At 39.3% G+C, this 15,455-nt stretch overlaps 1 protein-coding gene across 5 annotated transcripts in view; it reads left to right on the forward strand.

The window, feature by feature from the left end:
- aspg (asparaginase homolog (S. cerevisiae)) overlaps positions 1-15,455 on the forward strand; it is a 60,600-nt gene that overhangs the window by 32,618 nt on the left and 12,527 nt on the right. For 4 of the 5 annotated variants that reach the window (XM_043697531.1, XM_043697533.1, XM_043697532.1 and 1 more), the window contains exons 10-14: positions 5,861-5,980; positions 6,256-6,351; positions 8,696-8,859; positions 11,318-11,410; positions 12,667-12,753. In XM_043697531.1, coding sequence (XP_043553466.1) covers positions 5,861-5,980; positions 6,256-6,351; positions 8,696-8,859; positions 11,318-11,410; positions 12,667-12,753 — 560 coding nt within the window. The remainder of the gene's footprint in view (positions 1-5,860; positions 5,981-6,255; positions 6,352-8,695; positions 8,860-11,317; positions 11,411-12,666; positions 12,754-15,455) is intronic. The other variant, XM_043697535.1, reaches the window with a different exon arrangement.

Here is a 15,455-nt window from a genome sequence, read left to right on the forward strand (position 1 = left end):
CCTATTATTCTTACAGATAGCTGAGATCTCCTTACAAGTTTGTTTCTCAATTTCCCTCTGACTATTGGGGGGTCTATAATACAATCCCAATAAGGTTATCATCTCTTTCTTAGTTCCACCCAAATAACTTCCCTGGATGTATTTCCAGGAATATCCTCCCTCAGCACAGCTGTAATGCTATCCCTTATCAAAAAGGCCACTCCTCCTCCCCTCTTACCTCCGTTTCTATCCTTCCTGTAGCATTTGTATTCTGGAACATTAAGCTGCCAGTCCTGAGCCATGTTTCTGTGATTGCTATGATATCCCAGACCCATGATCCTAACCATGCCCTGAGTTCATCTGCCTTCCCTGTTAGGCCCCTTGCATTGAAATAAGTGCAGTTTAATTTATTAGTCCTACCTTGTCCCTGCCTGCCCTGACTGTTTGACTCACTTCTGTTCTCAACTATACCAGTCTCAGATTGATCTCTGTCCTCTCTATCTCCCTGGGTTCTCCCCCCCCCACCTTACTAGTTTAAATCCTCCCAAGCAGTTCTAGCAAATTTCCCTGCCAGTATATTAGTCCCCTTCCAATTTAGGTGCAATCCTTCCTTCTTGTATAGGTCACTTCTACCCCAAAAGAGATTCCAATGATCCAAAAATGTGAATCCTTCTCCTGTACACCAGCTCCTCAGCCATGCATTCATCTGCTCTGTCCTCTTATTCCTGTTTTGACTAGCTTGTAGCATTGGGAATAATCCAGATATTACAACCCTTGAGGACCTCCTTTTAAAATTTCTGCCTAACTCTCTGTAATCTCCCTTCAGAATCTCAACCTTTTCCCTTCCTATGTCGTTGGTTCCAATGTGGACAATGACCTCTTGCTGGCCCCTCCACCCCTGTTCTGGGTAATCCAAGGTGGAGGACACGAAAAATTTCTGGCTTTAAGAGCTGCTCCTTTTTTTTGAGTTATTTTAGGTGCTGGAGGTGATTTCCTCAAATTCCAGGAGCAGCAATTACTGTTTTATATGCTGTTGCATTGTTTTGGAACTTTGGAAAAAAAAGTCAAAACAACAGCAGTTTTAAAAGGGAGAAGAGCAGACAAAGGAAGCACATAGTGAGGACAGTGCAGGAGAGAGAGCGAGAGAGAGAACCTGCAGAGTTACTGCCTTTGCTGTTTTTGAATACATGTGTCGCTGGACATCGGAGTGCCTCTGGGAAAATTAACAAACAGTGAATTTTGAAACTAATCTTGGAGGAACCGGTTTGGGCGAAGTTCACAACACAGAATCAGATAAGTTAATTGTTGTTTTAAGTCTGTCCAAGAGAAAGGCTATATTAGTGAGTACAGTGGGTTCTTTCTAGATTCTATGTTTTTGGAGTTGAGTCTCTTGATTAAACTTAAAATATAAGCCATAGCTCTTAATTTAATCTGGGGCATTTTTTTTTCGAGGAATAAGACGGTGTTATTTTCTGGGTCTGTAGATTGTGAAGGAGCAAAAATGGCCTTTGCAGTGAGATAAACATCTTGTCAGATGTGGGAGTTTAAAGAGAGTTTAAAGGTTACTGCGAATTATATCTGCCATAAATGCTGTTGGATGCGAATCTTATCAGACCGAGTGGATCGGTTGGAGAGACAGAAAGAAGCGATGAGGAATTTGCAACAGCAACAGTATGTGATGATGGCAGTTATAGGAAGGGGGGAAAGTCTCAGACACAGTCACATGGATGGGATAACTCCGGGAAGGGTAAGAGAGATCGGCACCAAGGGCAGGAGTCTTTTGTGGATATACCCATTTCAAACAGGTATGCTGTTTTGGAAAATGTAGGGGATAATGGATTCTCAGGGGAACGCAGCACGAACAGCTAAGTTTCTGGTATTGAGACTGGCTCTAATGCAACGAGGGGTACGTCGGCTTCCAAGAGATCAATTGTGTTCGGGGATTCTGTAGTCCGAGATACAGGCAGATGTTTCTGTGGCCAGGAGAGAAAAAGCAGAATGGTGTGTTGTTTCCTGGTGCCAGGATCAATGATGTCTCAGAGAGGGTGCAGAATGTTCTTTCTTTGGGTTGGTGATATCATTTCCTGTGGTGAAGTCAATTTCCTGTTCTTTTCTCAGGGGGTGGTAGATGGAAACACCACAGGAAATAACATCACCACAGGAATTGACACCACCAACCCAAAGAAATCCAAACATATAAATCGAAAGCAGGAGTTTTCAGCATTGCTTCGCATGAGGCCCACTGAAGATGTTACCTAGTAGGGTAACAAAAAACTTCTGGAAATGAACCTTTCAGCTCAGCGAGCAGACCTACATCTAAAACCTCAACCTGAGCTACAAATCTTCTCAAAACTCGCTAAGCTGAGCAGGTCTGGTAGCATCTCTGAAGAGAAATCAGAGTTAGCGTTTTCAGGTCTGGTGTTCTGAGGAAGGGTCAAACCTGATCTTTTTCAGCACCTTCTGTTTTTGTTAACCTTCCTACCATCAATCTTGATCATCATCACTTCTATGCATACTGATTGTTAGAAAAATCCAGCCAGAACGGAAAATCACCATCTTATCAGTCCTTTGATGTGCCAATCATACAACATGTTAAATCTGATTGGCTGAGTGGAGCAGAATCATACTTTTAAAAGTTAGGCTTAGATTTTAACTCCTGGAAACAACTTTGGAGCAGGAGGAGATTTGAGAGGGGTTTTCAAAATCATGAGCAGGCTGGACAGGATAGATAGAGAGAAGCTGTTCCCATGCATAAAAGAGCGGGAGGGCATAGACTTAAAATGATGTGCAAACGAAGCAAGGATGATGTGATCCAAAATGTTCTTCATTCAGTGAGCAGTTAAGATATAAAATGCACTGCCTGGAAATGTGAAGGTTACGTAAATGATGTATTCAAGAGGGAATTGGATGATTATTTGGAAGGCAATTGTGTGCAAGAGTATGAGGAAAAGGCATGGGCTTTGAGTTTCCTGCATTATTCATTATTGATTGACAACGTAAAAAAGGAACTTCTTGAAATAGAAAACCTATTCATGATATTTGCAGTTACATGAAAACCTGAAGACCATGTAAGAGGTTTTGGTGACTTAAAGGAGAGAATCAAAGGAGGCTACATGGATTTTATGTTGAAAAGAACAAATTCATTCATACAGTCCAAATGCTGTTGGATGCGAATCTTATCAGATCGAGTGGATCGGTTGGAGAGACAGAAGGAAACGATGAGGAATTTGCAACAGCAACAGTATGTGATGGATGGCAGTTATAGGAAGGGGGGGAAAAGTCTCAGATACAGGCACATAGATGGGTTAACTCTAGGAAGGGTAAGAGAGATCGGTACCAAGGGCAGGCGTCTTTTGTGGATATACCCATTTCAAATAGTCATGCTGTTTTGGAAAATGTAGGGGATGATGGATTCTCAGTGGAACATAGCACAAACAGCCAACAGCATTCCCTAGCATTTAAAAGTTCACGTTTCTGCAGAGTGGATGTGTCAAAACAAAGGGATGACTAACATCATGCATAATACAAGCAACAAATGCAGACCATGCCATATATCTTCCAGTCAGTTTTGCTGCTGTGTGAATTTCTACTGCCTGCAAACATTTCTGTGATGAGATGTTTTTTGCACACTTTTAGCCCAGACACTCAATCCTGGTGCCAGCAGAGAGGTCAGTGTTGCTCTTTTTGCAAAAGGCTGGACACAAGAGGCAGAGCGGTCATACCCATTTTTAACATTAGCTACTGTGAACACTTTTTTTTAAAGATTTTAAATCATGTGCTGGATGGGTGAGTGTGAAGATAGGTGAGTGGATGAGCGGGTATGTGAATAAATGAGCAGTTCAGTCAGGTCAGGAGAGTAATTGTGAGAGGATTGGATTGTGGTGGGATGATGGGGCTAACAGTTGAGTTGTGTAGCTCGTGCTGGGAGAGAGATTCAGGTCAGGTCAAGTTTGGAATTAATTCGGTTAGAATGAGGGATGGTTGGTGTTGGGAGAGTGAGGTGGGGTCAGGTTCAAAAGGTTGTAGGGAAATTGGGTCAGGTATGGGAGTGTAGTTGTTTCAGGTTGGTAGAGAATTAGTTATAAGACCATTGAGCAATAAGATGTTTGAGCAGAAGTAGGCCTTTTGGCCCATCATGTCTGCCTTACCATTCAGTGAGATCATGGATAATCCCGTAATCCTCAACTCCACTTTCCTGCCTCTTCTCCATAAGTCTTCACTTACGCAATGAGTAGGAATCTGTCTCTTTCAGCCTTGGATACAATTAACAACGTAATCTTTACAGCCCTCTATGGTTAAGAATTCCACAGATTTGCTGCCCTTTGAGGGGAAAGCACGTCTTAAATTGGTAACCCTTATTGGAGATTATGGCTTTTAGTCCCAAACTATTACACAAAGAGACACAACATTTTCACATCTACCCAGCCAGCCCCCTAATAATCTCATTTGTTTTAATATGGTCACCTCACATTCATCTTAATCCAAAGAGTAGGAGCTGAACATACTCAGACTCTCCTCTCCATAACCATGATTAACTCCGTGTGGGATATTTGATGTGTATTTTTGTTCTTGGGCGTAAGTGATGATCTGATACAACAGATAGAGGAAAATGAATCAGAAGAAATTTGTGAAAAACAGAACTCACCAAATTTTAATCTGTGTAAATGTATGGATGGAAATTGATTGGGCTTTGTCAAACATTACTGCCCTACTCAGGTTTTTTTTATTATTGTGCTCACAGGTACCTTTGCATTTGAGTACAGGTATTGCCTGCTATCTGAATGTCGAGCATTCCTATGAAACCTTTCTTAAGCCAAAATGGCATAAAGCGAGAAAGCATTAGTTTATATGGGAAACATTTTGCTTCTTTCATTAAAAGCAAAAACCCTCTTCAGTTTTCTTTTGGTTAGCGAAACGCAGGTACTAATGTAGGTCTTTCATAAAAGCGAATTGGTGTAAAACAAACTTTCGAAAAGCGGGAGGGAAATTTGCTGTTTGTTTTTGTGTAAATTTACATGTCAAACAATTTTGGCTAGAATTTGCTGGAGCAGAGCATCTCGTGTCTTTTGTTTGGGCTCGTTCCTGCGTGATTCAGCTGAAAATATTTTAATATTTAAGTTGATGGAATTGTGAGCTAATAACAATATGAAGTTGGCATTTGAGGCCTTGGGAAACAACAGGACTAATAAGTATCGATCTCACTAATGAAATTTAAGGATTGAAAAATAAGCATTGCTTAGATGGTGAATTAAAACTGATGAATTTAACGTCAAACCAGGTAAGAAAATAAAAGTAAAGGAAGGTTGAATTAGTGAAGAGAAAAAAGATTCAGATGCTTAATTTAACAAATTTGCAATCATCATCACATACTACTTGAAGAAATGTGACTCCACACTTTTAATTATTCACTTTTCAGTCCAACATGGTTAAGTAGCAGTAATTAGCAATTACTATTTCACCAAACGGCTGCATAGGTTATTTATTATATTTGCTTTTCTGTTATGAGTTTAAAGAGCAAATACAGCAACTTCATGAAATTCATAGGTAGCTTAAGGGTGAGGTGCAGTATTTAAAAAGTTAGGAATAGCAGAAATTGCTAGCAGTTGTGCAATTCATACCTTCAAGAGTATCACTTCCTCATTATAAATTGCTGGGCAATTTGCATATTAATGACTGCAATCCTCATTCATGTGCTGCAACCTTTTTTTAGCAAATTTTCATCAGATATTTTTCTCCAGGTTTAACTGTTAATTACTTGATATTTACATAATTGTATTGACAATTCCTTTAACATGTTGAATTTTTTTTTATCGTGATTGTTACAAAGTCACAATTGTACAAGGTAAACATTCAACCAATGGGCTATATTTGCTTTTCCCAGATGCTGTCTGAAAACCTGAGAGGAGAAATGAGTGTAGCCCTTGGGGAGGCTAAGATTTCCCTTCGGGATAGTCGATTTATTCAAGCTATTGCCAGATCTCTCAGTGTCAGCTGCAAAGAGGTAGATTTTATAGTCCTGTTGCTGTAACATGCCATAGTTATAAAACTGACTTTGTTATTTTACGTTCTGACACATTTTTAAAAAGTGTTTTAAAAATTGCATTGTTCAAATCAGAAGCTTAAAGGAATGTGAAATAGAGTTAGTTCATGTGAGTATTAATATATTGCGTGCTTTGTAAAATTTGCTTTGTAAAACATTTACTGTTTGAAATGTATATTTAATAAAAGAATATTGAATGATTTTATACTCCATAATTTTTCCTTTTAAAACAATAGGAACTGGAGGCTATCCGAGATGCTCTAACACCTTCGTTGGCATGTGCTGCAGCAAAGTCTGGTGATATTGATGCATTGGAAGCTATACTGGATATGGTAAAAAAAATAGAAAAATAAAAACTATAACAAAACCTGCAAGATGGAAAGCAATGCACACAGTGTTGAAAACATTTAATAGATCAAATAACTTCTGTGGAAAAAATATGAGGTGACAATTGGAGCATGAAACCTTTACGAAAATTGTTTTGATAAAGTTTCTATTCCTAAAATGTTAACTCTTGTTTTTTCCAGAGATACTGTTTGACCCACTGAATGTCTCCAGCATTTTTTGATTTTGTTTTAAAGAATAGAAACATCACCTTAGGCAGTTTTGCAATTCCCAAATTTTCAGATTTTGCACTTCAGATCTCCAAGACTCAGAACAATTTATAGAAAGAAACTCGCTGTTTGATCAACCAGTCAGTGTCATTGCTAATCTTCTACACTAGCAGTAAGGTGAATAGCGTGTTTATGTATTGCTTTTCCATGTTGATGTATAGGTTTCTGTGTTTAAAATAGCCTTAGAAATTGAGGTTGATAGTTCAGGAATTGTGTGTCATTTGCAAGAGTTTTAATACTAACCCTCCAATGTCTTTCTCTTTCACTTGCTCTTGGAAATATGTTCTGCATCACCAATAAACATGCAGAGTGTTGTGGGTGATACTGACACTGCAATTAAAAAAAAAATCAGTTATTATCAGTCAACAATTATGAAATAACAAGTGATCAAAAAGGTACATTAATAAACAACCTTTTATTTTACATGGGCCCCGATTCCAGTTCAAAGAATTGGTTTCAGTGCTTGTGTTTAAGAGGACTAATGTGTTTGCATTCCTGATTACTCTTTTGTGACATTTTCTGGGAAATACATGTTGTAGATGTTGGATGAAAGTGTTGTCAAGTTGTTACTCTTTCCAGCATTGTGATTCTTACTGTGTAGGTTCAGACATTAGGATGTTACCAGAAAATGCTTCTAAAATTGTGCCATGGTATGATTCCTGAAGAGAAGGAACAGAAAAAAATTGCTCTTGTAAGGGAGTGGACATCTAGCCAGAGCTGTCAGTGAGAATGAATGAAGTTGAAATGCCTAGTTTGACCTAAAACATCGATTAAGAGTCCAATCAGTGGAGATGAGCACAGACAGTTTTAGCTTGAGTTGAAGATGTGGCTTCAGTCTTTCTAGTGGTCAGGAAAATATAGTTCATCCAAAACTTGAGGTAACCATGAATAAAAAAAAATTTGATTCATCTTGCCTTTTCCTTCCACCAATGATTTACGGTCTGCTCAATCAGGTCATCATCTTTTCTTACCTCCTTCGAGGAAAAGTCTACATAAACTCATTCTCATAATTGAAGGCATTCCACAAAACTATTGAATCTTTCTTTGTTGTCATATCCTCATTTAACTCCGGTCTGTTGTTCCCAAGTCATCATTTGTTCCTGACCCAAACACAGTAGATTATGTTCTACCATGAAGTTTGTACTTAAGTAATACCCATCACTATAATATGTATGCCTCTTCTCAGCTCAGTATTTATACAGTTGTTAAATGAGTCAAAAAACACAAATCAGGTTTTGTCTAGACTCTTGCAATATTTATAAAGTTACTTTAGAATAAAATTAATTCTGATCTCATTCTCACCCAAAAATAAACCATACTAAAATAATATTGTCTTCAAGTGCATAGCAGATGCGCAAGTGTCTGAAAGATAAAGATGCCTTCTGCTTGAGTACCATCCATTATTAACCAACCCTTTTTTCCTTAAAATTCAGTTAAAGGGTATTTTCTGCTTATGTTGCTATTATTGCAGATTTACATTTTTTTTTTTAACATCTGTTTCTGATCCTATTCTTTCGTCTTCTACCAAAGGCATACTGAGTTGCAGATGGTTTTTATGTGTGGGTTATACAATAAGTACCAACAGACTGTTGGGCATTGAATGCATCACAGGCTCAATTTTATGCTTACTGGAGTTCTACAAAAACACACTAACCTGTAGGAATTGTGTAGTATCAATCAAACAGCGGTTTAGTTGAAGTATGTTGGGAGGAGGTTTGTGTGAAGTATAAATAGCAACTATTTGGTGTAAATGGCCAGATTCACTGTTTTAAATATTATTTAATTCTTGATGCATATCTGACTCTTCAACTGAGGAGCAATGAGGTTATATTCTGTATTCCAGTAGATTCATGGTATGAGATCAATCGGGGAATTGATCTACAGACCTCTGGTTAATATAGCTCATTACACCATGATTGTTGTTAACACATTGTTACTTTTTTGTTCCTAACTATTTAAAATTGCCATTGTAACATAAGATTTAAAAGAAGACAGATTTTAAAAGGGTAATTTACTTTTTGGTTTCACCCCTCTGATTATTTCAAAACACTATGCTTTTCAGGGTGGGAACCTGTGCAGTGAGGACTATGATGGACGAACCCCACTACATATAGCAGCTTGTGAAGGACATCTAGAAGTTGTTCAGTATCTGCTGAGTCGTGGAGCCACTGTTTATGCCAAAGATCGATACGGTGATACACCACTCAAGAATGCAGTAAGATTCAGGTGCGCAAAAGTATTTTTAGAATACAAGACAATTTGCTTTGTGTTGCAGCCTTTGAAATATAATTTGTGTGGTAGAAATTTGTGATTGGATTTTTTTCATATGTTGTGAGAATCAAGCGACCCAAGAGGTCAGGTAAAGATTTTTTGTTCTCAGTAAAAGGAGAGTACTTTGTACTGCCTTCAACATCCTTCATTTCAATCCAAACTGATCTTTCAGTGTAGACCAACACCAGTCTTCATCAAGTGTAGGACCCCATCTCTTGAAAGTGTATTTGTCTTTATAATTGCTCAGCTCGATTACTCCAGTGCAGCTGTAGGATGACTGCTGTGGTGGGCTGTCTTTTGACAATAGCAATCCCACAAAAATCTTTTTGTGCACTGTATTAAAGCCCAACTCAGCTTTGCAAGAACTTTGAAAATTACTCTTCATGGGCTTTCACAAAAGGTTTGAAGAATTTAAACTTAACAAGATGTCTTGTACAGACACTAACTGTAACAACTGCATAAAACCTTTTCTGCGGGAGGTCCACTGAATGTATAAACTGACTATTCTCAGTTGGACATGCCTTCATTGTTAAGAGAGATTTCCTCTTAAAGGGGTAGATATCCAAAGTGGCAGTTCAAGTGATTTGGACGAATGCTGTTGCAAAGTTTGTGCAAGTGCTCTGTGGGGTCAGTTAGCTCAGTTGGTTGGACAGCTAAGTGACCTCAACAGTGTGTGTTTAATTCCTATACCGGCTGAGGTACCCTGAAGAGGACTCTCCTCCTCAAATTCTCCCCTCGCCTAAGATGTTGTGACCCTCAGGCTAAGCCATCACCAATTGTTTCCCTAATGAGAGAGAGCCCTATGATATGGCAATGCTATGGCGACTTTACATTTTACCTAGAAGTACTGTAGAGTGTTTTTGGAGGTGTTGCACTGGCTCAATGAGTTTGATATGGAGTATTTTGCATCTTGACAAGACCATGGAGGATTTGGCAGCCTGTGCACACAAACCTTGCAGCAGATATTGGGACGATAGTTTGAGTGCCTGGTCAGTTGCAAAATAGGGAGAGCAATGAGTAGAGCAAATTCCCTGCATGGCAGTAATAGGAGATTTGGGATTTTTTTTTCTTAGATGCATCTGTGAACTACAATACAAATTCCATTTCCCTTTGGTTGGCATACTGCTACTGCTTCACAATTTCCCACTTGCCCCTCTGCAGCATCATATCATCGTAAGGTTGCTGTCTTCCTTCAGTATAAATTGCAATTGGTTGTGCAGAATGCTCTCAATCAACTCTGGATCTTTAGACCCTGCTCAGATTTTGAGTCAGTGGCAATAAGTCACATAGGAGGCAGCAGCAGCAGTGTGGGCCAGCTGGCTGAGAGACAGTAGCCCAGGCCTGGCCAATGGGAACCAAATGGTACCTCCCTGAGTAAGGACATCAGGTTTGAGCTCCACAAAACTACTGCCACTCCCTGAGGGCAGTACTCCAGCAAACCAAGCATTCTGTTGGAGGATTGAATACTGGACTGTGGTGTTGTGTGTCTGTACGAACACTCAGGATTGCAACAATGCGAGCCTGCGAAGCAGTGAGCTGGATTTCACCGTCATTCCTGAGTAAAACTGGAACCCAGAGCCTTACTGATCAGAGCAATACTTGGAAATGAGCGGTGATCATTTTGGGGCTGAATTTTGAATTAGATAAAATGAATCCGGCCAACATATACCATTCATATGTTTTACTGTTTTTTGCTTCAGGACTCTTTCTTCTGGCTGTAAAGTTACGATTTTTGAAGAGACTGATGACTCATAAAATTCCAGTTACTAGCTATTTTCTTAAATAACTTAGACTTTTAATCTACTCTCCAAAAAAAACTAATTGAAAGCAAAATACTGTGGTTGGTGGAAATCTAAAATAAAACAGAAAATATTGGAGAAACACTTGAGGTCTGGCAGCATCTGCAGAGAGAGAAAAACACATGAACATGCGGAGAATAGAGAGATATGGACCAGGCAGTTTAGAACGGCATTGTGATGGGCAGACACTTTATGGGCCAAAAGGCCAGTTCCTGTGTTATACTGTTCTATCTTCTATCAGTACTGAGAATGGAGAGGTAGAAAGTGAAGAACAGGAGGAACATTTGTTGTTCTTGAAGGAGCGAGGGCATAATTGGGAGAAATGAGTTGGGCACTATACTAGCATCCCCCTTTGCCAGACTGAGCTTGTTCACACTTTGAACAATTCCTCTTTTAACTTGTCTCACTTTCTCCAAGCCAAACATATGATTTGGGCACCCGCAGTCCGTGGAGCATGTCCTGAAATGTTGGTGCTTGCTTTCCAACAGGAAGTTATTTGGAACAGCAGTGATCTGAATCCATCATATGTTTGCATTGTTTTCCTTGTGGAGTTTTCCCAATGTCTAGATTACTTGTCAAGTTTAGGAGTTATTTATTTTAATCTATCCTTTCAGAAGTGTTATGATGCACCTCTGGGGCAGGTGGAATTTGAACCTGCACTTTCTGTACCAGAGAGATGGATGGTACACTTTGTCACAAGAGCCCTGGTGAGTTTGGTAAGATGGAAGTCTGAATATTTATGAGGGGAGTTGTGGCGTTTGGCTAGCAATAGTGACTGTTAGATTGTTGCTCACCACTGCTGAATGGGAATCTCTCAGAAATGCTGGTGAAAACCATAAACATTGAAACGAGATGATCTTGACATCAAGTTGAACCATTTGACATTTACTGAACAATTCTGCCACATATCTCAATATAGCCATGTCCTTCAAAGCCCTATAAGATTCCACCCACAGCCTGTCCATTGTTAGTACACAATCTACACTTTTTCCCCACCAAAACAATCTGGGTCCCTTTAATCTGTTAACAGTCGAACAAACTAGCACTCACATTAGATTAGATTCCCTATTGTATGGAAACAGGCCCTTTGACCCAACAAGTCCACACCAACCCTCTGAACAGTAACCCACCCAGACCCATTTCCCTCTGACTAATGCACCTGACACTATGGGCAACTTAGCATGGCCAATTCATCTGACCTGCACATCTTTGGACTGTGGAAGGAGATCGGAGCACCCGAGGGAAACCCATGCAGGTATAGAGAGAATGTGCAAACTCCACACAGACAGTCACCCAAGGCTGGAATCAAACCTGGGTCCCTGGCGCTGTGAGGCAGCAGTGCTAACCATTGAGCCACCATACTGCCCGATTAATGCATGCTACATACCATCCCTTTACTTTACATTGGAGACATAATGTGAAAATCTGAAATGTAACAATATAAATCCGTCTCCACGTTCGATAGCAGAGACCACTGTCGTCCCTTTAGGGACCACCTGTTACACTTCTCAAACCAGCTGGAACTTGCATGTCACAAGTACTGACAAGGCAAACAAATTTTAGAGTTCAGGCCAGGTACACCACTGAACAAATTTGAAATAAGGCTTGAGTTCATTTCAGTTTTTGACTGTGGTAGCCTGAAGAAAAGGGCCCAATTAATTTCGCAATATCCCAAATTCCCATGTAAATTGACATGACCGCCACATGCTAACTTGGTTATTTAGCATCAGTTTTAGATCCATTAGGTGACTGCAGCAATTTAACATTTTTGCATCTAAGTCTCAAAATACTGTTTTCCCTTGAAAACGAAAGTAGATTTTTAATCCCAAATTTCACTAAATTAGAAATTATTGGCCCTGGTATTTCTGATGCTTCATTTTCATAAAGGCTCTGCTGTTATAATGTTTATAAGATGATTTGCTCCTCAATTGCCCTCTCCCAGTGATTGTTTCTCCTTCTGCAGGCGCACTGAAGTTATCAAATTATTGCGGCAAACTGGTGCCCATTTCTCAGAAAATGAAATTATCGATGTGGGAACTGACTTGTGCAGGTATGGTCTCTCATGGGCTAAGCACAGTGTGAATAATAATATTTAAATTATAAGTTTGCTCTTTTTTTTAAAAAGTTCTACATTACTTATATTTCTCTGAAAATGAGGCAGTTTTGTTAGATAGTCATTTATTTGATGGCCTTTATGTGGACAATTTTGAATGAATCAATATTAGCATTGTTATCATGACTTGTTCATAATTTTCTTTGAGGAGTTACATATTGTGAAAAGTGCCACTTGGGTTTTGCAAATGTCCGTCAATTTTTGTTCTCAGTTCAGCTTTGGCACAAATGTGGAAAAAGAGCTGGACTCTAGAATTGGGAATGACTGCCCTGGATGTTAAGGCAGCATTGGCCTGAGTATGGTATCAAGAAACCCTAGCAAAATCGGCATTCATGGGAATCAGGAGAAAACGTTCCATGCTTTGGGATCATAAAAAGATGGTAGGATTATTGAAGGTCAATCACCTCAGTCCATACACACCACTATAGGAATTTCTCAGGGTAGTGACCTAAGCCCAAGAAACATGGGATCTCTCCAGCTTCACGTAATTACAGGTTTACTCCAGAGTCCCTGACAGAACTCAGCTGCATATTGGGCAGAGTCAGCACATGTGACTCTGTCCATTCAAAATGCTGATAAACAAAAGGAGTATTCCTTGTATCAAGAAGCTGCCACCAGATATTTACATGCACACTGCTACTGCTAACCACCCTTTGAACAGGATGCCAGTGTATGTACTGATAATAGACAAGGGCACTGCATACAGATAATGTTTACATGACAAATCGGTGCAGGTGTCATGTCACAGGTGAGCCAACTCAGGACTCATGGTGGAGGCGGCAGAATGAAGATGGACTATTTCATGATATCTTCTTACTCTTTTTATTCTTAAACTATTCAAAATGGTGGCGGATTGTGGCAAAGCTCTCACTATATGTTACTGTATTATTCACTAAAATGTAAGTGACAATAATTCATTCAAATCTCAGGATCCATTAAAATCTCCTTTTGGATCATCCCAATCATGAGCAAAATGCTACAAAACTGAAGAGATCATTATTTTTATCTTATGTTCCATTTTCAGCTGCTTTTTTCAAATCAGAGATTAGATGTAGGTATCATAAAATGTATCTTTGAAAGCACCAATCACCATGACGACAGATGTATGCTCTGATTAAAGTCACAGTTGCTTTGTTCAGTTCCATCAATGGATTTTAACTGCACTTTATTAATCTCTCACTTTAAGTTGGTGAATAATTGCTCTACTAAGGTTGTTAGTGATGCAAACAGAACAAAAAAACTCCAGTGTTAGATCCTTTGCTGAGCTGTAGTAGCTTTAGACATTTTTGAGTCAACTGAATGGTTTCAACCAGGAAGGGAAAATCACTCAGGATTCACACTCCTAATTACCTTCAAGCTCCCTTCTGCTGGAGAATGACCTACTGTCCATGACCTGTGAGAAAATTGGGTTGATCAGCCGATTGGCCCAGTAACTTGTGAGCATTCACTGTTTAGACCAGGTTTTTAAGGAAGAGCAATCATATAGTCAACACGCCACAAGGTAGCAAACTTTAATTTCTGATTATGCAAAGTGCAGTAGGTACAATTAGGTCAAAGTTTCCTCTATTACCAATATACTTTGAATCAGTTACAAATTCAGAGACATTCAAAGCACTTTGAGTATTTTCATGGGACTGATTTACAGTAATGTGACACACAGGATCAAAATTCAAATTCATTAAAAGAAACATGCATGAACTTTATTAAACTCAATGCCCTCATAGTAACAAGAGAAAGAGAGCAAGGAGTCTGAGGGAGAACAGGGCTGGACTTCACATTTTGAAAGCAAATTCCCATAAATTGATCTCAAAATCAACAATGAAAATTTTAGATTTATGCAACAGAAATGTTGTGACATCAGAACACGGAGCAGTAAAAAGGAAATTATTTCAAATTTAATTACATTACATTGTACGCAATTCATTTTTAAAAAAAGCATGAAAAGGATGACTAGTACCCTAAAAGAGAAGTGAACAGGAACAGTTAGGAACTCACTTTCACTTCTTGCCCATGCTGACAATATTATTATGCTCTAGAACACTAGTAGTGACAGCCATTACTATAGTCATGCTAGTATTGTAACTTCCTTAACCTTGTTTCTTTTACAGAATTATTAGCTATGCTTGAATCTCATTGTTTTCTTGTCAGAATGTTTGTTAGCAGCTGATTTCTAATGAATAATCTCAAATGTATTGATATCCATTCTGAGTGTCATATATTGTTCACAACAGCAATTTTGACAGAAATCAATGATAAGTTCATGTCCACACTTACCAAGACAAACTTTCAATACCAGAGTTTATTAATTCGCGATGCCACAGTGGTTAGCACTGCTGCCTCACAGTGCCAGGATCCCAGGTTCGATTCCAGCCTTGGGTAACTGTCTGTGTGGTGTTTGCACATTCTCCCCCTGTCTGCGTGGATTTCCTCCGGGTACTCCAGTTTCCTCCCACATTCCAGAGATGTGCAGGTCAGGTGAATTAGCCTTGCGAAATTATCTATAGTTGTTAGGTGCATTAGTGGGGGAGGGGGGGTGTACGTAGGTTACTCTTCGGAGGGTCGGTGTGGACTTGTTGGTCTGAAGGGCTTGTTTCCACACTGTAGGGAATCTAATCTAATCTAATCTAATCTAATCTAAT

This window comes from Chiloscyllium plagiosum, chromosome 10 (assembly GCF_004010195.1).
Source record: "Chiloscyllium plagiosum isolate BGI_BamShark_2017 chromosome 10, ASM401019v2, whole genome shotgun sequence".
Taxonomy (NCBI): Eukaryota; Metazoa; Chordata; class Chondrichthyes; order Orectolobiformes; family Hemiscylliidae; genus Chiloscyllium; species Chiloscyllium plagiosum.